The 27,292-nt window shown below is 37.2% G+C and overlaps 1 protein-coding gene across 1 annotated transcript in view; it reads right to left on the reverse strand.

Annotated features, from left to right (window-relative positions):
• LOC122800250 (solute carrier family 2, facilitated glucose transporter member 11-like) overlaps positions 1-27,292 on the reverse strand; it is a 361,259-nt gene that overhangs the window by 94,528 nt on the left and 239,439 nt on the right. The window contains exon 9 of the mRNA XM_044069741.1: positions 14,304-14,405. Within this exon, the coding sequence (XP_043925676.1) occupies positions 14,304-14,405 (102 nt within the window). The remainder of the gene's footprint in view (positions 1-14,303; positions 14,406-27,292) is intronic.

The following is a 27,292-nucleotide window of genomic DNA, read 5'->3' on the forward strand; positions in this document are numbered from 1 at the left end:
GGGGTGGTGAATGGCCTTTTGGACTTCTATGAAGACCCTGATGAATCGGCACAGGCTATTTCACAGCAAATTTCCAACATTATGGAAAGGCATTCCTTGCCCTGGAACCATATTTCAGCTTATGGGGCTGATAATGCTAGTGTGAACTATGGGAAGAAATCTGGTGTGTATACCAGATTAAAACAAAAGTGCCCATCACTCCAGAAAGCTAACTGTGTTGCCCATATCATTCACAATGCAGCCAAAAAAGCTGCAGCACAACTACCATACGATGTGGAAGCATTTGTAATGAGACTTTTCAGCCACTTTTCTGGTTCTGCCACAAGGACCAGAGACTTGAAAGACTTCTTTGAGTTTTGTGGCATGGAATTTGAGAGTCTTAAGACATGTGCCAACAAGGTGGCTGTCACTACTCCCAGCCATTGAAAGAGTAGTGAAAAATCTCCCAGTGCTCCAGTCCTATTTCCTCTCTCAGGGAGAAGAGGAGACCCCCCGGCAGATATGGCAGTACTTTTCAGCTAATGAGCATGGTGAGAATGAATTGCCTACACTGCCCCAATACTATCTGCACTTTCTCTGTGCTGTTCTTGTTGATTTTAATGAACATATAAGTTCATTAAAAAAATCCGCACTTACTGCCATGGAAACTTTTTGTGTAATGGTCTCTCTGAAGCAAAAACTGCAGGCAAGAGCTGAAGGTGCTTTCTTTGGAGGGAAACTTAGGGCACTTATGATCACATTAGACAGCACTTGTGCTAACAAACTGAAAAGAGACTTTATTGTGTTCTTGGAGACAGCAATGAAATACCTGGAGCAGTGGTTTGATTATACTGAAAGCAACTACTTGTTTACACTATCTAAATTATCTTTAAATGAGCCCTTTGCCTTCAGTGACTTGCTGAATGTGACCACTGCCCTGAGTCTGCAGGATGTAGATGAAGATTATCTTTTTAGGGACTACTTGGCAATTAGGCCCTCTCTCGAACAGTTATGTAACACAAGCTTGACCCCAGGAGAGAAGTGGCTGAAGCTTTTCAAAGAAGGGCCTGAACTGACTACACTCTATCTGGTAATTGCTAGGGTTTTATCTATACCACCCTCAAACGCATTTGCAGAAAGAGTTTTTTCATTGGTGAAAGGTAAATGGACAGATGTGCGAAATCTATGTAGTGTGGACTTGTTAAAAGCTGAACTAATGATGAGTGTAAATTACCGGATGAAATGTGACTTACTCAAATATTATTTCAAATCGGGCCCTTCTTCAAGCCATAAAATCAAATTCAAAAAGTGATTTATTGTACTAGGGTGCAGTTCGTAATTTTGTGTTTTTCTTTGTTTAGCATTAATTTGTACTAGGGTATGTAGTTTTGTGTTCTTTGCTTTAGCTTTAATTGACAGTCTTAATTTTATACTTGGCTTGTATGCGGTATGTAGATTTTTTAAGTTTTCTTTCTGAATAGCAATGGATGGTTTATGAATTTTACTTTTTAAATAAACAAGTGTCTGTTTAATGAGTAGTGTGTTTTTAATTCCTTTAAAGTTTATTGTTACAACTGATTAGTGTGTGTGCAGTAATAGTTCACTTCATTTAAATGGTTTGAGTTTTCAGTATGCTGTAATGTCACAATGTTGCATCCATAACTAATACTGCATCTCCTTTAACAACTCTGGTGATGTCGTGGTGAGGGTGTGGCCAGTGTCATGTTGGCCACACCCCTATCCTGTTGACCACACCCCCATGCCCCACTTTGCCCTTCTTAAAAGGTGGCAACCCTGCACTTTCTACCCAGAACACGGATTTGGAGACTCTACAACAAACTGTACTTGCTTTGAGTTCAGTAGTACAGTCGCTGTCACTCAAAGTGGATTCCTTCTTTAACACGCCCCTTCTGACATCATCATGCAGCAGCCAGGCAGCTGGTGGGGCTGTAATGGCTTCCACAAGCCTGCAGAATGTTTTAAATGATGTTTCTCTTTCAAATAACTCTCAACAACCTTCTAATGGACATTTTTTAAATGATTCTAATGGAGAGGACAGTATTAATGTATCTATACCTTGTGAGCAACGCATTAATCGGTCTGTGAACATTAATTTGTCGGCAGACACAGTTCCAGCATTAAAAGACTGCCTTGCAGAAATCTTTCCTTTGGTGAAGCTGAGAGAATCACAATGGACACATGTAACAACGATTTACCATCTCGTTTTGATCAGTTTTATTACAAACTTTCTAAAATTAAGCGACTTCAGCTTGACAATGCTTATTTTAGAGAATTTATTAAGGGCAATATAGTGCCAAAAGTTTTAAGAATATGGTGCTACCCTAATGGGTTGCAGTACAATTCAGAACTATTTAAAGAGTTGTTGCTTTATTTGATAGACATGGCATAGAATATATGCATTTGATAGTAGAATATAATGATGTTTTAATTCATGAATTATCTGCATCTGTTTCTGATTTTGATAAAAGCATTTGTGAACATTTGCATTATGAACAACACAAATTTGGCATTTGAGAATTTTTAAGAGTATGGAGCATTTAGTAAGTTCTATTAAACTTTGTAAAACTAAGAAACTGAATAGGGACAGAAATGACTATAGTAATGGCCTGGCATATCCCAGACCTTCCCCTTCCCAGGAATTGGGCAAAAAATATACTAATTCTAATGGAAATCCTGGCAACAGTAACAGCAATGTTATTGGTACTGATAATCCTTCAACTAGCAACTCTGGGCAGGTTTTTTAGACATGGAAGAGTCCACCCCTCCCCTGAGACGCTCAGAGCATCTGAGGAACAAGGGTCCCCAGGGGAACAACAATTGGGATATGGCACCGATGAACAGGAACAACCACTGGAACAGGGGAGGGATGGTGAACAGAGGGGGGAAGAGGTACCAGTCCTGGAACAACAGGATGGAAATGTGACTTTAACTAACTTGTTGCATTCACCACCAAACAATTTAGATGATATGGACCATTTACTCCCACCAAAACTTTAGGTGACTTTAATGTGTATCATTTTTTCTAGCATTGCTGTTAACTCTGAACACTGTGATTTGTTTGCCAAAGGATTCACCTTTGCACCCCCACAGCCCCTAAATGTTTCTAATACTCTTATGGATTTAAGAATGTATACACAAAAGCTGAACTTGAATATTCTTTTTAAAAAATCTGCACCTGGTTCCTTTGTCAACCCTTTAGCCATCTCAAGTACATATAACCCCCCACTTCATCCCATTGTCCAACTTTTTGAGAACATATGTGAGTTAGATATACGTAACTCTAAGCTTTCTAGTAGGAACTCTGACATGAATGAGAAAAAGGTAATGGACAAAATAAAACTCTTTTCACAAACTATTAGAATTATGAGACCTGATAAAGGTGGAGGTGTTGTCTTGATGGATTATGAGGATTATAACAAAAAATTCTTTATATTCTAGAAGGAAAGCATATTTAAAATAATCCATTAATGAACTGAACACTTCTTACCAGCATATAAGGAATGAACTCCAAGATTAATTTTTAGAGGGTTCACTTCCTATTGATGTGCTTAATTTTCTCTCTGTTCCCTACCCTAAAATATCAGTCATGTTTGGGCTGCCAAAATTGCATAAAAATCTTAGCCAACCACCCATGCGACCCAGGGGTCCATTACCCACCCTTTGCAAGATATCTAGACAACAAGTTAAAAGAAAACATATTGAGTGAGACACATCTGCAAGGATTCATGGAGCTTCTTACAAGCTATAGATGAGATACTTTTCAAGGACACTTTTGTTTTTATTACTATTGATATTAAGGACCTTTAGTCATACCTCACACAATTGGTTTGGAGTGGTTTACAGACTTCTTATATGAAAAAAATACCTCACACTTCCAGGTCTTGGTCTTTTCACAATTGACTGAAATTGTCCTTAAAAACAAGTTCATTTTGTTTAACAAAGAAATGTACTTACAACAAGAACGGGTGGCTATGGGGTCTGCATGTGGTGGTCTATATGCAAATATTGTAGTTAGGCAATGGGAGAAGAAATTTCTTTTTCCTTCATGTTATTTTGAGCAAATCAAATTTTACACCAGGTTTTTGGATGACATGTTTGTTCTGTGGGATGGACCTGTTAATTAAACACACAAAGACATACTCGGAGGCACTGATCAAAAATCTACCAAAACAGCAGAGGCCTCCAAAGCAGGCACCCAAACAACTGCCACCTCATGACATAACACAAGCAACACATAGATCACAAAGTCAGTGTGCAAATCAGTCACAGCCCTTAAGGCCAAACACAATGCCAGACACACTTGTCATAGGTGACTCCATAGTAAGACACACTGACGTCCCACTCACCAGAATGAACAAGGAGAGGGTCACAGTAAGCTGCCTGTCAGGTGCTAGTATCCGCCGCATAACACAAGCACTCGGGTCACTCCACAGCAAGTACAAGTATGACTCAGTCATTGTCCATGCCAGTGTGAATGACCTGAGACGTACCTCCCTGGACTACATGAAAAGAGACATAAAGGAGCTCTCAGATTATGTAGCCCAGGCTGGTATGACCCTGACCCTGAGCAGTATCCTACCTTCACCAAGAATGATGCCACAATACAGAGACAAAATGATCAGTTTTAATAATTGGCTTAATTTCTGGTGTCATTCTAAGGGGATCCAATGTCTGTCTGCCTGGAATGACATGCTTGACAAGCCACGCTGCTTCGCAAGGGACGGCTTGCACCTGTCACCCTGGGTTTCCGGATATTGGCAAAGGCTCTTGCCACCCCATAGTGCCTTTTTTAGACAAGGCTCAAATTCTAAACCCACCGCCCTAGAAAACAATAATGGAAAAAAAACTAAGGGTAATGCTGCTCAATGCCAGAAGTCTAAATCTCAAGATGCACACCCTCGAAGCCCTCCTCAGTATGGAGAACATCGATTTCTGTGCTGTGACTGAAACCTGGTTCAAGGCTCCTGAGAGCACCCCGGCACTATCAGGTTTTACCTCATATCATGCGTTCCGGCCCCAAAACCCGGACCGTACCACAAAAGGAGGGGGTGTATCCATATTCATCAAGGATACCCACACCTCCAGGCTGGTGGCAACTCACGAAGCATCAGAGACCATTCAGGTGCAATTAACCATAGGCAAAACTGCTCTACAGTTTGTAGCATGTTACAGGCCACCCTCTCAAACTCAGGAACCCCACACAGCCTTCCTGAAGACACTGGAGAGTATAAATGTCTCTCCAAACACCATCATATTGGGTGACTTCAACTACCCAAACATAGACTGGGAACATTACTCAAGCCCCAAAACCCTAGCCCAAAGGTTCCTGGAGTTCATAAACTCAAATGCTATGGAACAACTTGTCACCATTCCCACAAGAGGTGAAAATATACTAGACCTGATCATCACAAACATGGGGACAAAATGCTCCACACCAGAAGTATATCCCTCATTGGTGAAATCAGACCATAAACTAATCTCACTGGAAATCCACATCCCGCCCCCACCCCCAACAAAAAAGACCACAGTGAAGAACTTCTCAAAAGCCAACTTCACACTTCTTAAGACTGGTGTGGTATCCTTCAGGGTCCCTGAGCCATTGGAAGCCACAACCCACGCTGCTGAATCCCTTACAAATGCTTTCTACGAGCACCTCCAGGATTGCATGGATCAAGCAATCCCAAATAAAATCAAGACCCTTTCCACCAAAGGCAAGTGCCCGATCTGGTGGACCCCAGCCATAAACAAACTTTACAACAAGAGGAGAAAGCTACTACAAGATAGAGCAAAATCCCTAAAAGGGAAGACATCTCTGATCAATACTAGTAAAAAACTACGATCACTCATAAAATCATCCAAGGCCAACTTTGAGAGAAAAATCGCCAAGGACTCAAAAAGACAATCATAAGGCCTTCTTTAGCTATGTTAGAAGTCTGGGTGGAAACTCCCAGACATGCTCAGAATTAGTCCAAAATGATACAAAAATCACTGAACCCACAGACATTGCAAACATACTGGCAGACAGGTTCAGTGAAAATTCCCCCCCCCCCCAAAAGGAGAAATATCTATCCCAGTAGAGTGTAGCCTCCTAATCATCTCAAATGCCCAGGTGAGATCTGCTCTCTCTAATGCTAAAAACACAGCATCAATGGGACCAGATGGTGTCCCTGGCTGTGCGCTACACGAACTCAATGAGGAACTAAACCCACACATAAGGCTGCTGTTTAATCTTAGCCTTACCACAGGATACATACCCAAAGAGTGGCGTATGGCAACTGTGGTCCCACTCCACAAAGGCGGTGCTTCTACGGACCCTGGTAATTACCACCCCATAAGCTTAACAAGCCTGGTCTGCAAAGCTATGGAGAGGATCATAATGGAACTCATAAATAAAGACATAGGGGACCTACAGACATTGGATCCTACCCAATTCGGCTTTGTCAAGGGCAGACATTGGATCCTACCCAATTCGGCTTTGTCAAGGGCAGATCATGCCTCTTGAACTTGGTCTACTTTTTTGAAACAGTCACCAAGGCCATTGATGAGGGTAAGGCAGTTCACACAGCCTACCTTGACCTTGCAAAAGCTTTCGACACAATACCCCACTCGGGTATCATAGAAAAGCTCACCAGCTTAAATGTAAACCCATATGTCACAAGATGGGTTGCAAACTGGCTCAAGGATAGAACCCACAGGGTTAGAGTTGCTGGTGCCATGTCAGACTCCAAGCCGGTCACAAGCGGTGTCCCACAGGGCTCAGTCCTGGCCCCCTCTTGTTCGGCATCTACTTTTCAGAAGTGCAGGCAAACCTAGGAGGATTGTGGCTGACAAAGTTTGCAGATGACTGCAAACTGGGCGCCATAGTTGAAAATCCATCAGACACAGATATCCTTCAGAGAGGTCTCATAGAAATGGATAACTGGTGCCAGAGCCATGGCCTTAAGCTAAACACCAAAAAATGTATAGTCATACCCTTTGGTAAAAACAAGGTAACCCCAAGTTACCACATAGGTGGCAATCCATTAAGCACAGAAGAGGTTATCAGAGACCTGGGGACCCAAGTTGACAGTAACCTTTCTTTTGACACTCACATTGCCAAAGTGGTTAGGAGGACCTTCTACATTGCCCACCTGATTATGAAGGGATTCACATCCAGATCAAGGGAGGTCATTGTTCCCCTGTACTCTTCACTTATCAGACCAATGATTGAGTACAATGCCCCATTCGGAATGTATCTTACCCGACACCTGCAGCAATTGGAAAGACCCCAAAAGTTCCTCACCAAAAGTATAAAGGGGCTCAAAAATATGCCATATGCTGCCCGACTGAAGAAACTCCAGCTCTATTCAGTCGCATACCGTCTGCTCAGAGGTGACCTGTGCCTGACATACAAGGCCATGTCCAACCCGGAATTAATGGACATGCTCCACCTCATAAAATCCAAATCCACCAGAGCCACAAGAGCAAGAGACTTAAACCTCAACACGGATATAAATAGGACATGCTGGAGGGACAGATTCATCACCCAGAGACTCCCTATGCTGTGGAACAGAATCCCGGTCCATGTGAGACAGAGCACCTCGCTGGCTCTGTGTTCAAGAGGAATCTTGACCAGTGGATGGGAGATCGTAGGTTTACCCCGGGGATCATCTCTGTATCACTGCTGGACAGAGGCACGGCAAACTAACGGGTATAGTATTCTTCAACCTAAGGGGTGGTGAAAGCCACACAACTCTGGCTAGGCTTATAAATGCCCTAGGGCAGATAGCCTAGTATGAACCTATTGATGATTTTATAAACTACATTGGAACCACCACAGAATTTCTAAAGTTCACCTATACCAGATACCTTGACAAAATTTCCATTTTAGACATCTTAGTGGAAAAGGATTATGAAAATAAGATGTTTGCTTCAAAAATCTTTAGGAAAAGCAGGTATTCGAACTCACTACTGCATTTTCTAGCACAAACCCAGTCAAACAAAAGAAAGCAATAGTTAAGGGACAGTTCATGCATGCAGCTGGTATGGTATCTGCTATTGATGAATTTTTAGATGAATGTGACAACTTGAATAATGTTTCAAAAAAGAGGCTATCCTTGTAAGTTTGTTAGTGATATGATTGAGGTGGTTAACAAGAGAGAGAGCGTGGGTTTTATGTACCTTTACTTTCTTGTAATATGATTGACAGTGGTCCTTCCACCAGTAATCAAGAAACTAACATTGTTGCAAGTGAAAATGATTATAAGACTTCTTTCATCACTGTATTCACTCAAGATGGTTACATACTAAGAAACATCTTAACAAAAACTGGTCTATTTTGAGACATGATAAGAACATCAGACCACTAATAGGACCACAAATTATTATGGTATATAGGAAAGGCAAGAATATGAAAAACATATTTGAGAGCAGTAACTCTTACTCAAACCGCAGGTCAGGTTCTATGAACAAATGTGGCAGATGTAATTATTGCAGTTATATAAAATAAGACGATATTTTGACATCAATAATATCAAAATCAGAATCAATCAGAAATACAATTGTTACTCGGAGAAAGTGATTTACTGTGCCATGTGTATGACCTGTTCTTGCTCTTACATAGGCAAGTCTGATAGAAAGTAAAAAAATTGCATATACGAACACCTATATGACATAAGGAATAAAAAAGAAATGAATTCTCTTAGCAAACGTCTTGGAGTACAATGACCATAAGTTCCAATTATTTATTATAGATAATATCAGTACCAAAATGAGGGGTGGTGCATGGTCACTATTACTTGAAAAAAGAGAATTATACTGACAATTACATATGAATGCTGGGAACTGGCCAGGCCTGAATGAGCATATTTCCATTAGCCCAATTTTAAAACTAAAGGCATTGGAAAGATTAAAAAAAATATATTTCTTAATTATGTATTTTAACATTTTAAATAATTCACATGTTCAGTATTTATTATGTTAATGTGTACTTATTTCTCTTAACATTTTCTACTATATTAGTTTTTAATATTTATTTACACATTTGTTGTTTTAACATTCAACATATTTAAATATTTATTGTACATTGTCATTTTATGAAGCAGTACTTATATATAGTGTGTTTTTTAGGGTGGTGTGTTCCATGAACTTTTTCAGTTTGTATATTTTGTCTGCTTTTTAAATTTAGTGACTGTAAATATTGTGTTTTTAATGGCATAATTGATTAGTTCATAACTGTGTGGAACTTCCTGTTTGAACTGTATAAAAATGAAGTAACTATATGGGGTAAATTTGTTTTAAGTCTAGATCTTTCTGGACGAAAGTGCTCATCTTTGGATTTTTATGTTCTGATGTTAATAAAGTGGATTCTGCATTCTACAACTTTGTGGTGATTTGCAGCCTGCATTACTTTGAGTGGGTTCAATCCATATATTCTTCTGGCTTTTGTCTTTATCTAATTCCTCCTATTCTCCAATATTTTAACATTTGCCATTCCTTCTAAATAATTATTGTTACTTCTTAACCATATCTCTCTCTTAGTTCCACCTTATTTTTAAACTCTACTTTAATTTTATCCTACTCTTTAGCTATATTTTCAGAAGAAGTTTCTATCTTCTCTAACTCCTGAATAGCTTCCACTACCAATTCCATACATTTCTTTCTTTTCAGCAGATAGGTAGGAAAGCACAAGTGTCTTATTTTTGTTTCATTAAACATAATTTTTATTTTAGTTATTACTGGCAAGTGATATTAGTTTGATGCATATCAAAACTTTCAATTAAATGCACATGTTCTTGTGAAATATAAGTTCTGTCCAGACTAGCCCAGTTTTTGTATCTTCGGGATTAATATGTAAATTCACTCTGAACTCCTGCTACTGATGTCATATCTTCCATTACAAATTTTTATACATTTCTTCAAAAATCTATCCTATTTTATTATATTTTCCCTTTTGGGCCACCCAGACATATCTTCATTACTGCAATCAAATTCCAGTCCACACCAATAGGTAATATTCCCTGTTGAAAACTGATTATTTCTCCCAGAATTTTCTTAAGCTCCATTATAGCAGTTTTAGGTGTAATATAAATATCTGCCAGTGTAATCCTCCTCCCTTTGTAGTAGCCCCATAATACTACAAATCTACCATTATTATATTTTTTATTTTATTCTATCACTATTTCCTTTGTCCCATGTATTCTGCTAAATAACCATTCTGAAAATCGTTCTTTATCAAATTCACACATTCAGTTCTTTACAAATGTGTCTATTTTACCATAGTTATTTGCACTCTACATTTTTAATATAGTTCACTACTCTTTATTTTTGTATATATCTGTGGGAACATTGGCATTTGAAGAAAATATAGTGTCATTATGTTAAAAAAATTATTATTCCCACCTTTTATTTGTAACAGTTTTTAAGTATCTAGTTCCAGCTTTTGTGTTACATGCATACACTAATGTTTTTCAGATTGATCTTTTATGCAGTTGTTTCTTGTCATATCCATTTGAGTCCATGTCATCTCTTACAAAACTTTTTTGTTTTATTGAAAACCCTTAAACAAAAAAATACATCCCAATACACTCCAACTTATTAACTTAAAATGAACACACAGAAGTATGTACATCTTCAAATATTGAAGTTTTACCCTCCTAATAGGAAAAATTGTCCCAGACTGACAGCCACAATTACAGACTTGTGTTAACCTAAAATAAAGGTTATCTCTTCTAAGATACATGGTACAGCCTGTGCTTCTGAGTGCGGTCTGGTTTTGACTTATCATTATTGCTATCCCAGAATGGAAAAACACTTGAATGCTTTCAGAGAACATTATCTCCTAGCCATTGGAAGAAATATTCTGTTTGTATTTTTCTTTACCAGATTGTCTCCGTAGAGGCATGAAAATGAGATATAGAATTGTTTTTTCAAGCATTTATTTATTTATTTGTTAGAGGAAAGCTTTATTCTATTCAGTTCTCTTTTTTATTTACTTTCTCTTAAAACTTGCTACTAGATCAAGCCAAAGGCCTTAATTCAGTCATTCTCCTGTGCAAGAATGAGGAAAAAGTACATCAGTTTTTCTTGTATCATACTCTTTTAACCATACTTTTTTTTTTATTTTTTATTGCAGTGCCTACATTTCTTAAACCTGAATAAGGATAAAGAAAAGGAAGGGAAAAAACAGGGGCATCTGTTTAACTTAGTATCCTTGTTACACTTGAAAAATAACTGAGAAATATTTACTTTTTATCATGCAGATTATATAATACACTATAAAATATTACTTTTTGTTTTACTTACAGTTAGCTCTCACCCTCCTCTTCCTCCAAGTGTTCCTTTTCTAAAGATCCCACTTGCAAACATTAATGACAAGAAGTAGGGCATACGCTTTATAATCTCATACAAGTTTACCAAAGTCAAAAGTCCAATATTTCCATGTTTTCTTGTTCTGTCAAGTTTCACAAATATAATTATTTCTTTGTAATCCCATATTTATTTGTCAATTTCCAAATTGCTGGTTTTATTATTATCTCCACCTCCAAATTCAGGCTCTGCTTCATTTCCAATGTACTCTCTGTTCTTTTAGTCAACTCTTGTGTTTCTGTCTCTTAAGCATTTTCCATTGAAACTTTAGAAAATGTTTCACTGGCACAATCTATCTGTGGTCTTTATTACCAAAAGAACAAGAAGAAGAATCTACTTCTGTTTAACAGCTCACTTTTTGTTGGACAAAACACTTGTGTTTCCTCCTTAGCATGTTCTGCATGAAAAATAATTTTGCCCCTCCAGGAAAGAATATTCTGAAGATAGTTTGTTACAGGAGTTTGAGTCTCATGCCTAGACATTCCCTGATTAGTGAAATACATGTACTCCTCTTTTGCGTGGTATACAGTGAGTAATCATTTTCGACAAACACTCTACTGTCACCTATATTTAGTCCTTCTGACACAGTTTTATCAGAATCAACTCCTTCTACTGATAGGATTGCATATTTACTATTAAAGGCCTAGGTTGCTTTCTCATGGCCAGGTTTGGAGCATACACCTGATGTGCCCTTTCAATTAACAACTCCTGCTGTGGAATAACAATCTAGTTGCTTATTTGTGCTTTCATAAAATTAATACATCCTGTTCTTTCCAGCTTCTCTAGTAGAGCAGAAAAACACAGGTTTTTCCTATGTGGTCTGTCCTCTAATTCTATTATTATTAAACATCTCTTCAGCAGTCCCATATTCAGCCAGCCTTTTCTTCATCTTGACCTCTGATTTTTGCAGTTTTATTACCTCATCTGAATATGTGCTTAAAGTTTTTTCCATGTTTTCCAGCCTTTTTTTATTTGAGTTGAGAAACTCATCAATATTTTAGTTATTTTAATCAACTCTGAGTACATTTGACTTATTTTTTCCTCTAGATTACTGGAAGTCATGTCTTGCACCAAAGCTGAAGACTGTACTGGCTTTTGCTGAACAGCTGCAGAATACTTACTTGTCAGTTTTTTCCTTACCTTTTGTAACTGACATTCTTTCAAGTTTTTTTAGAGATTTTGCTTTCTTTCAAGTTCTCTGAATTTTTTTTTTTTTTTTTTTTTGCTGGCATCATGCAGTGCACTTAGTAGCAAGTTATTGAAATTTACCCAGAAATATGAATTTACTGGATCTCTCTTCTGTGTTTCTGTTTTCACACAGAGAAAGCTGAAATTAAGCTGTTACTCAATGTGCAGCCATCTTGGAAGTCCCTAAACTAGGAATCATTGTCAAGTCATCCACTGATACCTAAGCCTTTCAGCAAGAGCTTACACTTGTAAATATCTAGTGTACAAAAATGAGCTTAAATTAAATGCTAAAACATGCAATGTTGTCACATTTGATAGACTGCCCTTTACACAGTATACAATACTGACAATACTCCACTTCAAAATGAGAATGTTGAGAGACCTTGGGTCATGGAATGACAATTCCCACTCTTTTTATCATGATGTAACCACAGCATTCAGAAAGTCCTTTTGCTTGGTAAAACAGATTGCTTGGGGAATATCATTCAGATCTAAACAGGTCAACATTGCTTTTAGTTAGTGCTGATTCGGACGATCATTACACACAATGCCTCATTTGTGCCATATGTTACTATACATATCAGCCAACTAAAAAGACCTGAGAGGTTCCTAACTAAGTTTTCTGGTTTGTAAACTTCAAACAAGTTAGTAAAGAATGAGGGCCCTGTATTCAGTTACTTACAGACTCCTGAAAGATGATCTATGCTTTCCATTCTGAGCCATTATGGACCTAGTATTCCTGGATCTTTTATATCTCCATAAATCAAATATTCCAACAAATTCCTAAAACAGAGATCTAAATATTGATCAAGTGATAAACAAAACAAGGTGAACACTCAGGTTCATTACATAGTACTTTTCCCACCACCCAAGAAATTCCCACTGTAAATTAAGCAGTATGATGCATTTATGTTCCTTCAAATAGAAACTGGATGACTGCATGGCTATTCACAAATTCACCTCTGGCTTGCCTGGATTGGATCTCCTTAAGAACAGAAGTTCAGTCTGAGGGTGGGTACTAGCAAGTCTTACGTGGTTGTAAGATTCAAATGCCTTGTAATTCCTAAGAAAACCACCTCTTAGGCTGTTGAAAAAGAGTTATTGCTGTGACCAGTAAATAAAGATCAGAATTCTGACAGTCTATGTCCTGCTTAATTTCATAGTCTAAAGTCAGATGTGCTGGTTATTCCTTTTGTACTTCATTTACCAGTTTTAGCATTTCAAACACTTACTGTATCAATTTTGGTGTTATTCCAGAAAATATAGAATGTCTGTGTCTGCCACCTTTGCAGCTGTTTGATCCAGGTATTAACTTTGCACAGTCAGTTAAAGAACTGAAACAATAAGGTGAAGCAGCTTGTAATCTTCCATGCTACCCCCTCGCTCAGCTAGTAATCTTCCACATTAACCCCTGTTTCAGCTAGTAATCATGCATGCTACTCCCTCTCTCTACTCTGTCTCTGTCTTTGAGAGATATGAACCGCTACATGAGTGAGCTGAAACAGCTCTCACAGACCTTAAAGGGAAAGTGATTTCCTTTCATGTTCTTCATTTTAGAAGTTTGTTTACTATTTTAATAGTTAACAGTCAGATAATCAAGATAGAGATTGTCAAGAGAAAATATCAGCAAGAGTCCAGTAATACAGAGAGCACAGATCATGTAATAAACAGAGGCATGTACAGACTACATGCAGAGGGACATAAAATGAAGTAACTAAATGCTTTAACCTGTTACTATAATCTGTCAGACATTTGTAAATGAAACTTACCTGATATGTTAGAGCAATTGTTAACATAATGCACCAAAATGCCATTAAGGAATACCCTCCAAGGAGAAGCACCCTCCTTCCAAGACGTTCAATGAAGAAACCCTATGCCACAAAATTTTAAACAAGAAATTTCAAGACAATTGTTAAAATATCTGAAAGTTAATGACTAATCAATCCATATAATACAAAGTTCTTTTCTTATATATAAAAGCTGAAACAATCTGCATGGTTCCAAAATATGCATGGGTTTAAAACTAAGGTGTAGCACTTCTAGTTTTTAAACAAATAGGGATCACTTGTGTGATTACATCTGTTTGATTACGTTTGCCTCCCTTAGCTGTGTAGCAATACCCAGTTAATAATGCTCGTCACATTTCTTTATAGGGCACTAAACTGCTTTTGGTGATTCTGAATTAATTGAAAACAGAATATCAAAACATCCCTTTGCTAAATATACTTCTAGCTAACAATTAATAAATCAAATGAAAAAACTTTAGAAATACATTGTTGTATTCACTCTTCACCAAGACAGTGCAACCTCAAAGTTGTAGCATATAAGTAGATGGCGCAGGGGTGCATGTGATTACATGAGGTGCAGGGGTTTTGCCTTTTGCAAAAGTACTTTCTGTTTGTTTTTATGCTATGACTGCCTTCAGCAAAATGATGTTTCAGAGTTTTGTTTTTCATTCATTGATAGTTGTCAAAATTAGCATGTTAATCTTTTATTGTAAAGCTACTTCCAGCAAGTTTCAAAGCTCAAGGCTGAACTAAATAGTTTTATTTACCAGATCTGAACATTTATTTTCTGAAGAAATAATAGGATTCCCTAAAACATTCTGTTCTGTGTTTTACAGATATAAAAATATATTTCAGAAAATATCATTCTGCACTGCAAGGTATCCAGTTGTATTGTAAGCTCAAGACAGAATATTTTACCAATCCCTTCTCTGATCATCTATCCTTTCCCATGCAGCCATTCAACTGACCCATTTTCCTCTGGATATGAGAACCTTGCAACTCATGCATCCTTCATTGATGAGAGATGAGTGAAACTGGAGAAGACGTCATCATCTGCAAATCAAGGTCTTGTCCTTTGTAATGAACACCTACCCACAGTGGCTTGCAAGCTCTACAGATGTTGCCCATGAGGAACACATGCACAATACTACACATGGGAAACTCCTAGTAAGCAGTGACATGGTCTTCAGATGCAGGAGTCGGGTATTCATCATTCTATGCCATAGTATTCCCTGGAAGATCAGATGACTAGACTTTACCTTTCAAACTTCTGACATATTATATGAAGAGAAAAGTCATCAGGCTTGGCAAGGTCAAAGGTCAGTGTAAAAGAATAAGGCTCACAGTAAGACAGACTGATAAATTAACTACAGAAGTGGAATACATTCTGTCAGTGATTAGTCATCTGAGTGGACACAGAACACAGTTCAGGGCAACTATCCACAGAGTCTCTAAAAGTCAATATTGACTTGACGGCTCATATGAACAGCATTTGTATAATAGATAGCAACTAAACTGACACACATGAATGAATATCATGTGCATGCTTATTACATTTTTAAACAAACCATGTTTATTTGCATCTCATAATAATAAGTTTACAAAATCTAGTTTTTCTATTTAGTAATGCATGAATATACTGCAACATTAAGTCATGCTAGTATAGAGTTAATATTCACCAGTCCATCCACTCATTCAGTCATTCATTTGCTCCTTTTCTAGTTGAGTTTACTAGGTCCTGACTAGTGTATGCATGGAGGCAGAGATGGCTGCCATGTGCCACCACATTGGCTATGAGTGTGACTATTCCATTTCCAGGTAGTACTGAAAATCCTCACCTGTGCTCTGCAGTATTCTGACTATCTCTGTCTGATGCTCTGTGGCAGTTGACAGAAACCGAACAATGTAACAGCACATTTGCTGTAGGGCAGCCAATGCTTTTCAAGTTTCTGGAGGTAGTTGTGGCATGTGCCTGCACCTGGCATTCCTCTGCACAGGTCTTACAGTAGACACCGCTACCTCTGAGATTGTATCTTCCTCCAAAAGGTGTTCCTGTGCTTGAGGACACACTGGTGTACAGGTGCATGGGTTCTCTTTCTGCATGGCTTACAATGTAATGCCCCCATCTACTTGACTTTGTGACCCAGTGTCACTTCCTGCACAGTTATATACCTGCTGTGGGGTGCATGATTCTTTACTTAAACGTGGTGACTGTGTGCCCCTGTCCTAAAGCTGTCTCATTATTATAACATTATCATCAACAGCCATTCCGCTGCTGACATCTTCCAGCTGTGCAGGTAAGGTGGAACTGTTACTTTTTACTCCTGACCTTTGAAAAATTAATTTATTACATTAGTACTCAATGGAACATCCTGCTGAATGCTGTGTAATGAGGTGTGGAAGACACTATGCACACTCATTTTACTTTCATGACTGGCAGAAATGTTAGGTTTACCAGTCAATAGTAGATATGAAATCATTTAATCTCTGCAGTAATCACCTTAATGTGAATATGACATGGTGGATGCACTAATCTTCCTGAGGAGATGTCTATGGATGCTGCTATGGTGGGTATTTGCCAGTGTCTACATCACCCCTGATTATGCATGTACCATTCTCATCAGTGTTGTAATTATCTCCTTGTATGCAGAGGATGTATTCCTCAATGGATGTTAGAGATAAGTACAGGAGCTCTCCTACCAGTTCTACTATGACAATTTTATTATGTTTTGCCTTTGCTCTGGCACATCCTACCATTCTCCTACCAGTTCTACTATGACAATTTTATTCTGTTTTGCCTTTGCTCTGGCACATCCTACCATAGTGTTGCCTTTTTTCTGCACTATGTTAATGTGTGGTCTCTTCTACTGAGCATTTATATGTAGAGGCACTTGGTTCCACACCTTGCTCTGTCAGTTTGTTTTGGTCCCCTCTTTTCCAAAAAGGTGCTTTCCATATGTACCAAGGGCCCCATAGAGGACATTGTTCTCCTCGGGGCTGACATTGCCTTTTCTCTGTTGATCCCTGCTGCTGCTGCATGATGCATTAACATGGAACAATATATATGACACTAGTGAAGCTTGATTTAACAAAATCAAACACACTCCACACCTGTATAGCAAAGGATATGAAAGTATGTATGAATTCCTTACAGCTAAATCCCTTTTTAAACCATGCCTGCAACACTATAACAAAACAAATCTTAAATTTAATGATCATACAATAAAGTACAGCATAAGTAATAATGTTATCAAATAAGTATAGCACAAGTCAAAACTGAACAAAGTCCCCTTCAAATTCTGTACTGCTACCCTGTACATCATCATTCACTAATGAAAAACTTATTGTAAGCTTTTATCATTTTCAGTGTCATCATACGTTATGCAGCTAGATCTGCACTTAATGAAATATGCAGTCACCTCTCATCATAGATTTCATATATAAATAAAATTGCCATGAGTCATACCTTTCAACCTCTTAGCACAAGAAATCTGGGCAAATCCTAAAATAATGGGGGGATAAAGGCCCAAAAAAGGGACACATTTTAAATGTTGCTCTTGTAAACTTAAAAAGTTGCTAGAACAACATGATTTGCATTAACATGCATTTTCTAAAGAATGTGAAGTTTGAAATTCAAATGTATACCGTTATTTGTTGACTTCAGTCCTCAATGATTTGCAAAAAACTACAAATTTTATGTAAAACAGATGAAAAATATAGGACAAAAATCTGGACATTCTGTGAAAATCTGGACAATTAAGAGATATGCCACGAGTACTCAGATTTAATAAATGGCACTTCAAATTCCCAACTTCTGCTATTACCATTAACATATGATATTGACTTCAGTGAAAATAAAAATAATTTTCATGGAAGTAATTGCATTTCCACAGCATGCTAATAATTTATAAATGTAGAGCTGGTTTTAGCTTACTTTAAACACTATGCAGTTTCCCACAGTAGTTGCCACTGAACTCAATCACAGGCAAATACTGCAGCCTTACAGTTATTGATGGAAATTCAGGTTCATTTATATTTTTTCTATGCAAATGAAGGTCAGATGCACTGATGTCTAGGAATTGTAGTGTGTGTGTGTGTGTGTGTGTGTGTGTGTGTGTGTGTGTGTGTGTGTGTGTGTGTGTTGTGTGTGTGTGTGTGTGTGTGTGTGTGTGTGTGTGTGTGTGTGTGTGTGTGTGTGTGTGTGTGTGTGTGTGTGTGTGTGTTGTGTCTGCATCTCTATCTGTCTGTTGGTGTGTCTGTGTGTGCATGCACACGCTCATCTGGTCAGATAGACACAGGTAGCCTTCAGGTGTTTGTGGATGAGCTGCATTGAGCCACACTGGCTATGGGAATGGACTGCAGTGCTAAGCATGTCCACATGTAATTTAACAGTCCCACAGCATTTACAAAGAAAACTGGACTAAGTCAATATTTAGCTTGGAGTTGAATGAAGCCTAATCCACAGTGATCCTGCAGAATATGGCAGACCTTAGCACTTCCTAACAGTCAAGTACTTAGACTAAAGCAGTGAAACAACAAATTAACATGTTATTAATAAGTCTATGCAAATGTTAAACATACTTTGGAATTAAATATGTATAATTATGCTAAATATTCAGTTGGTAGCTCCTTAAGTTTTCCTTTTTTAATAAGCATTCAGATGTAGGTAGTAATGAAATACAATTGCAGAAATAATGTGCTACCATTAAACAATTTGAGCACAATCCATTTCTGTAACATATTGCAGACATTTTTAATGTAAAATGTGTTACCATTTCTTATGGCAAACTTGTTTATTTAATGCTTATCAATGCTCTACTTCAGAATATATTACCACTGTAAAATGTACTACCATGTCCTACCTTAAACCTGCTTATTTGATGCTTATTAAGAAACATTTGCCAGAACACATTCCCCGTGTAAATATGTATGTGATTCATATCTTACACCTGCTTACTAGATGCTAAGTAAGCACTCTTAATAAAGTATATACTGGACTACTAAAAAATTATGAATTTACTGTCTCCATTTTGTATCTCTCTCTACCCTCCCTTTCTATTTTTTCTTATTTTAATTATCTGCTACTTTGCATTTCTTTTTCTTTCCCTTTTCACCCACTTGCATTAATTTCTTCAAGTCCAGAGGTCCCAGTAGCAGCATAACCACGTTCCTCACAAGTTTGGAAATATTAATCTTCCACCTGCTCATGGGTACCTTTACAGGATAAGCCAGTGGCTCTGGTCCTGTAGGCACCCTGATGCAGTGCAGCCTGGTAAGTCCTAGAACTTGTGAGCTTTAGGACGTGGTAGAGGATGGGGTGGAGCAGGCAGTGGAGAAGCAACTCTGGCCTATGTGAGATCTCCTACAGTGACTGCAAGACTCATTGCCCCAGTCAGCTCTGACCACTGACCCACTGCAAACCTCCACACAATCATCATTGGGATCTTCACAACCTTTTGTCAGATGATCGAATTTTCAGAAACTCAAACTTCATTTGGTCAAGACCAAATGTTCAATTTTCCAAAAACTCAATGCATTTTTGTAGAGATCATGGTACAGTGGAGATCAGGGAATTTCCCCATTTCCCCACTATAGTGCAGTCTCAGAGTTGGTATATACAATTGTCAGGGGGTGGGGGTGCAGATAGGTTTGCCCCCCCCCCTGCAAAAATGTAGATTTTATTTTTATATTTGGTTTAAGTTTTTGGAAAGTCAAGCATATGATCTCAGCCATATGAGGTTTGAGTTTCTGAAAACTTGATAATCTGATAGAGGCCTATATATGATTATCAATTCTGCCTTAGATTCATGACATACCTTGCTAAAATGTAAACATTAATTATTTCCTCTATGTCCTTTGTAAAATTTTCATATTCACTCACTGTTCTCAAAAAATAAATCACCAGTTTTATTATATAATTCATTATACCATATGTATGTAAATAATTAAAATCAAAAATAAAATGATTTTCCAATTACTAAAATAATAATGTAAATTGTTAGCAGGAGTGACCCCCATAGCTTACTGCTTTTGTTCAATGACAATTTTATTTTCAGAGATAATTGATGTTAAATCTAAGTTAACCATACTTTCCAAGAAGTGTTAAAAATCAAAAATGATGACTTCTCAAAACATCCATATATTCTGAAATATCTTCTTTATATATATTAATATTATACAGTATTACACATAGATTTTAACTAATGAAGCATTTCTTATACACATTCTGAAATATGCTTAAGAATATGAGATTTCCATTACATGCAAAGTGTCCTTAATAACATATATTGTAATAAGATGTTCCGTAGAGAACATGTCTGTTAGATAGTGCATCACATTTACAGCTAGTCTCATAGAACATCTTCTAGTCAGTATAGAATGACTATTAAAAAACATGAAAAAGAAAACAAGCAATCATAAGTAATTTTAAAACCATAAAAGAAGGGTAATAAGTGCTAGAACGGAGTGCAAACACTAAAAAAGTTTATTGTAAGGGCTTTCGTCGAACCCAAGTTGTTGAACTTCATCAGACAATACAAATAGCAATGCTTGTACTTTTAAAATAGGCTCTAAAAAAGTCATGTGGGGGTAAACAATGAATAACTTAAAGTGGTAGAACCAATGCTGTATAAATAAGATGAATGTCCATACAAATACGTTAAAACCTAACCATTTATATTGTAAGCTAAAAGTCTTCAAAAATTTTTTTTTCATCTTCTTACATGATAAATTTCTAGATGATCAAAGACAAATACACCAAAAGACAATAAGTAAGTCTTAAACTAAATTGAAACCCACAATTGTATCTCTGCAAAGCGTACATTTTAAGTACACATTGAATAGAACAATAGTCATTCAACCCTGGAAAATTGTATGTGTTTGATCTAAGTTGCCATAATAATTCATTTTCTTCCAACTTAAGAGCCCAAAAGCCACCTCAGGTTTGACAACTTGATCATGGCTTTAAATTTAAACCAATGACCTGGGTGGGTAGAGATGTGTTTTGCCAAAGCATTATGCAAATTAATTTTATTAATACTATAAATCTATTCACACACACGTTCCCCAAGTTTACATTCAGTTTTACAGATGTAAAAACTATCACAGGTTTGACATGTGACTAGATATGTTACCCCTTTTGAATTGCAATTGAATCTGCTCTTAATGTCCTACCTTCTGCCTACAACAAGGAAAGTATTACCATTATTAATATATTTATAAAAAGGGCAAGATTCGCATCTAAACATACCTAGAGTTCTTACCAAAGGGGTCGCAGTGCATGCAAGAATTTACTTAATATTCTTACTCCTCTTATAAACATAACAATGGTACTTAGATCTAACTGATATGTCGTTCAATAAGAATTTCCAATGTTTTAATATTATATTCCTTAAATTAAAGGAATCCTGACTAAATGGGGTAATTAAACTTAAACTATATATACTGGGTATAGTCTTGTCATCTGGACTTTGTGTTAGTGGGTCCACAGACCTACAATTCAAAATAGGGATGAAATAACCACTGATTCTTCTGTCATACCCTTCCTTAATCAGGTGTTTCAACATTGACAAGGGGTACCCTCTTTTATTAAACATCCCCTTCAAGTTCTCACATTCCAACTCAAACTCATTATCCAATGAGATAAATTTAGCTGCTCTAACTAGATGGCCCTTTACTACTGATCTCTTTTGGTGAAGGGGTGGGCACTTGTAAAGTGTAAAAAAGAGTTACAATACGTGTTGTTCCTAAAAATAGTAGACACATATCTGTAATTCTGTCTATCCTTACAAAGTTCTACATCTAAAAAAAAAATACATTTCATATGAAACTGAAAATTAAATTCCAGAAAATGTGTCATACCATTCACATAGTCCAAGAAATTCTTGACTACTTCTAAATCACCTTTGAAAGTAATAAAAATGTCATCAAGGTACCATGTAATATAATAAATCTGATCCCTCCAAGCTGTGTTTTTAAACAAATATTAATGGTCCCAGAAAACCATGTTTGGCAAAACTACCTCCTATATGGATACCTCATAGCAATCCCATCATACCTCTCAACTGTACAGATTTTTGCAGAATGTCCAGATTTTTGCCTCATATTTTGGTCCGCTTTTCAAAAAAATGCGGCTTTCTGTCAAATTAGTGAAAAATAATTAAAAACTGAAGTTAAAAAATAATGACAGACATTTGAGTTTCAGACTTCAAATCATTCAGAAAGATCATGCTAATGTAAAACCTGTTATTCTAACAACTTTCTAACTTTGTAAGAGCAATATTTAAAAACTGTCCCTATTTATGGGTCTTTGTCCCACTTCTACTTATGGCTTTACCCAAATTTCTTGCTCTAAGTGGTTGAGAGGTATGAATCCCATTTTTCTGTAAAAAAAAATTGGCCCTTAAAAAGGATATAATTATTTGTTAAAATAATATCCAAAAGTTCTTCTATCAACATAATAACATCATTCCAGGCCCTTTTATTGACTAATAATTCAGTCACACATTAAATGCCAAATTTGGTGGCATCACAGTGCACAAATCCCTGACATCAGTGATTAAAAAGTTAAAATTAGGTTTAAAATCCAATGCATTAATACACTCTAGGAAAGCCCAGGAGTCCTTACATATCTAGGGTTCATTTGTTAAGTAATATTTTAGTTTGTTATCTACAAATTTAGCAAGGCATATGTGATTGTGTTTCTACTGTCCACAATGGGATGAAGAGGTGAGTCATAAAGGCCTTTGTGGATTTTTGGAATCCCAAATATCACCAGAGTTAAAGGAGAAGTCATATTTAAATAGTTTTGGAGATTTAGATCAATTTGACCATCAATAAACAAATTGTTTATGTGAGACCTAATTTTCTGGCATGCTCCAAACACTTCATTTTGTAATAAGTTTGTAAGTACCAGACATTAAAATCTTAAGCATGTTATCCTTGTAATCAGTCCTATCCATTTAAATCAGCCCCCCTCCCTTATATGGCTTCATAATCCTCACACCAAATTGTTTCAAAGAGTTAAGCAAATCATGCTCCATTTGGTTTAAGTTGTCAAATTTAGGGAAAGAATATTTATTATTAAATAAATTCCTAATGTCAAGGTCACACACCTGGTCAAAAGTAGCTAACAAAGGGTGCAGAGGTGAGCTAAAGTGCTTGCTACTCTGTATCGATCATTTCTTTCAAAGTTCTTACCTGTCAGCAGAGACAAGTTGATTTTGTGTATAAATGCTTTGAAATCAAAGTTCTTGCAGGGTCCACCCTGCAGCTAAGTATAAATGTCAGGTCTCAAGCTAAAAGGTTCGCTAAGGGGGTAGAAACTTTTATAGATGAAAAATTAAATATGTTAAAATCCCCATCATTATTCTTTATAATGGAGAGGTTTCACTCATTTTGTTCCAAAGGAAAAGCAGTTCCATGGGTAGGCAAATTCATTTCCATCATCTGTTGGATTTGCTTGAACAGGGTTGTTCCATTGCATTCCCTTCTGATTGAATAGGTTCTTCCTCCTCACTGACTGAAAATCCAGATTGGCTATTAACGTTAACAGTATTTCCCTGTTGGTGAGCTTGTTCTTGCAGTCATTCACTACTCCTTAAAGGAGGACTTAAGGGCTGCTCATCATTCGTAATGTCCATACTATCAGAATTAGTTAGGTTGTATGTCACTGGGGTTATTTTTTGTAGAAGAACATTGGAAACTCAAGGCAAGATGTCTCCACCAACTTGTCCTCAAGTTTGTGAAAGGGGAGGCTGGGGATAGGTGATTCCCTTGTCATAATCACTTTAATTTTTTTTCCTTGTTCGCTCATAATTTAATCATATTTATCAATACTGGTGAAAGTCCTAGTATACTCTAATTTGTACCTAAAAAATCTGGATCAGCTTTAATTACATTATCGGGTATTTCTAGGTCTGGTTCTAGAACTGCCATTAAATTCATGCAATGTTTCACCAGAATTTGTAAAAAGAGGCAGCCCTGCTTATTAAAGAAGTCAATTAGTTCAAAATAAAAAGGGTTGTTAGTTCTAAACCATTAGGAAATTGGACTTGTTGCCTCCGGAGGCATTCATTGAGGTAATTAATCTCCAGCTGTAATTTCTTATATTTAACGAGTTTGTAATCAAAAACTGTAGGATTGTCAATGATGTTAGCACCGACTGCTGATGTTCCATGCACTGGACAACTCAGTTCTTTAAACCAGTCATTAGTTTTACTCAACCAGTCCTTAACAGCGGGAACACCAATAAGCTGTATCACTGGTTCAGGAGGGTAACTCATAAGACTTCCAGCAGATGTAAAATTGGAAATAACAGCATTAAGTCCAAGTGCAATAGAAAGGACTACCATTCCATCAGTTGCCAAGTAGTGTGTGATGCACAGGGGGACCGGGGGTGTACATCAATAAAGTGTCTGCCCAGTATCCGGGTAGTCTACACAATTTCTATATCTGTTACACCAGCTTACTCTACCGGCTCTTCCTGTATGGTAGGATGTCCAGTGGTGATCTTGTCTGTAGGTGGAAAACATTTTTCCTCTTTTTTTATATTTTATTTAAGTAGAGATTTATGGTAAAATGCATTGCTGAAAACTAAAACACTTTTGTTTTGTCACCCCCCTTCTTTCTCTCTATCTTTTTCTGTTTTTCATGTGATGCTAGATATCCACTGGAGCAGTAGCTCATGTCACCAGTGAGAAATCCAAGTGGAGCTGCAGAAGAGAACTTCAACAAAGCCTTGTGCCAGACATGTATTGTCATGATGAGGGTCTTTGGTCTCCTGAGCAGTCATTTTACGTGCCTGGATAAGTCTGGTGGTGCCCTTCAGTATGACCCAGCTACTGCATGCAGGATGTTTACTGCATGTTGCATTCTATACATGATCATGCTTTGGCCTATTGATGAAGTGACCCATTTTGTCACTACAGTTCAATTCATACTATGGTTAATAGCATCTGGCTGGCAGCAATGGTGTTGGACCTCATGCAGCAGGCTCATGCATGGCATGCAGCTATGTAGGTAAAGAGGCAGCATCTAGTCCTCAGGTATGGACCATGACATTCAGATTAGTTTTTCCTTTCTTGCAAATAACACAAAGAGTATAATAAATGCATGCAATGGTATCTATGGGCTATGCTGTGTGGTGCATGGTCTGCTGTCACTGTTCATTTGAAATTCCTTTTCATCTTTAAATAATATTTTTTTTTTTCAGAACATATGATCATATTATTGGATATAAAATTCATGCCTGAGTGTTCACTCGCTCCTTTTCAGTGATATTGTGAGTCATTATATAAGTAACAATCACATTTTTAACTGTTTGCATAATAAATTCTAGTGAGGTGGTTTACCTAAGTATGCAAGTATTAAGTGTCCTCAAATTGTTCAATTAGTAAAAAGTGTTAATTCAGTATTTAGCATGAGTTCATACCTTACATTTAAATGAAAATGTATCATATTGATTTTTAAATTATGCAATGTATTCTCAGTTTGAAATATGTTGTCTGTTGAGGTACTGCATATACAATTAGGTTATTTTGTAATATACAATAATTTGTGGCCTGAAAGGCAAAAAAAAAAAAAAATTATTTCTGCAATGATGAAGTTTCACCAGGGTTTGTTTACATGGTAATTTACTCATTTTTACATATTTTCTTATTAGTGTTTCTCTAAAAAGTTCCATATTACTACTTTTAAGTTGTAGATATTTGCCAGCTGTAACAATGTCAATGCATACAGCATTAATGGTGTTAATTACTGCAATCTTATTTTATGACGTACTGCTTTCTTTCCACAGTTTAATGAGGTTTTAAGCAGTAACATTACAAAAATTAAATGCATACACTTAGAGTCCTACGCCCCCTCCTTTTTTTAAAATAACTTATTCCCCTTTGAGTTAAATATTGGCCAGTGTTTGTGAAGATGAAATTGTAAGTAACAGAAATTTTACACTTCAATCACAGTAGGTCAAGGTAAAATGTGTCACATATATCTCCTAAAGATAAGCTAAGTGATGGCGCAAGTGACTTCGAAGAGGGGCTGTCATGAGAGCTAGATGGTGAGTCTTTCTGCTGTCAAGTCTTACTTGATGTAGCTGATCCTGAAGACACTGATTTGACAGTGCTGTGGGACCAGGACCTTGAATAAGAAGTTCTGCTAAGTGTAGATGAATAATGACCTGGCCAGCATGGAATCTGTTCTGCTTATCCCCCCCCCAAAGCCCTTGTAGTTTCATGTGATCTGTTCCCACATCTCCTGACAGTACCCAGTCCCCTCAGCAAGACTGTCTAGTGTACTAATGAGGTTGCCATGGATGTCTGATGTGGCTCTACACTATGCATCACTGTAATCATGGCATTATCCCAACTCCCTGCCATTTCTATATATGCCCTTGAGGACTCCCCATGACAGTGCTCTGAGCCCTAACAATGTTACCGCACATTCACTGCTGGGCAGCCAATGCTTTATGTGTTGCTGGGGTAGCTATGACAAATTCCATTGCCAAACTCCCCTTTGTTAAAGTGTTAAGATGGACACTGGTACCTCTGAATGTGTGTCATCATCCTGAAAGTGTCAGTCTAGGTTTGGAGATACTAGTGTAGAAGTACAAGGATTTTCTCCTTGTACAAATCAGATTATAATGTCACCATGTGCTTGACTTCATGCTGCACTGTCACTTTTTGCAGTTGTTAACATGTTGTGGCTTGTGAGATCCTGCCATTATACTTGTGGATGCATGCCTGCATGCCATTTTCTTCAGGCTTCCTCATAAATATAACTGTGTTATCATCATCTTCAACAGCCATTCTGATGATGATATCATCCACATGTATTGCTATGGTTGAACTGTTTGTTTCTACTGTTGACCCTGTAAAAAATTATTTGAAAACATTACCAATAAATTAATACTAATACTATATGTGATTCATTAGGAGGTTTGGGGAAGATTAACCATACAGACTGCCTTCATT

Source organism: Protopterus annectens, chromosome 4.part0 (assembly GCF_019279795.1).
Source record: "Protopterus annectens isolate FY-2018-M chromosome 4.part0, PAN1.0, whole genome shotgun sequence".
NCBI classification, from domain to species: domain Eukaryota; kingdom Metazoa; phylum Chordata; order Ceratodontiformes; family Protopteridae; genus Protopterus; species Protopterus annectens.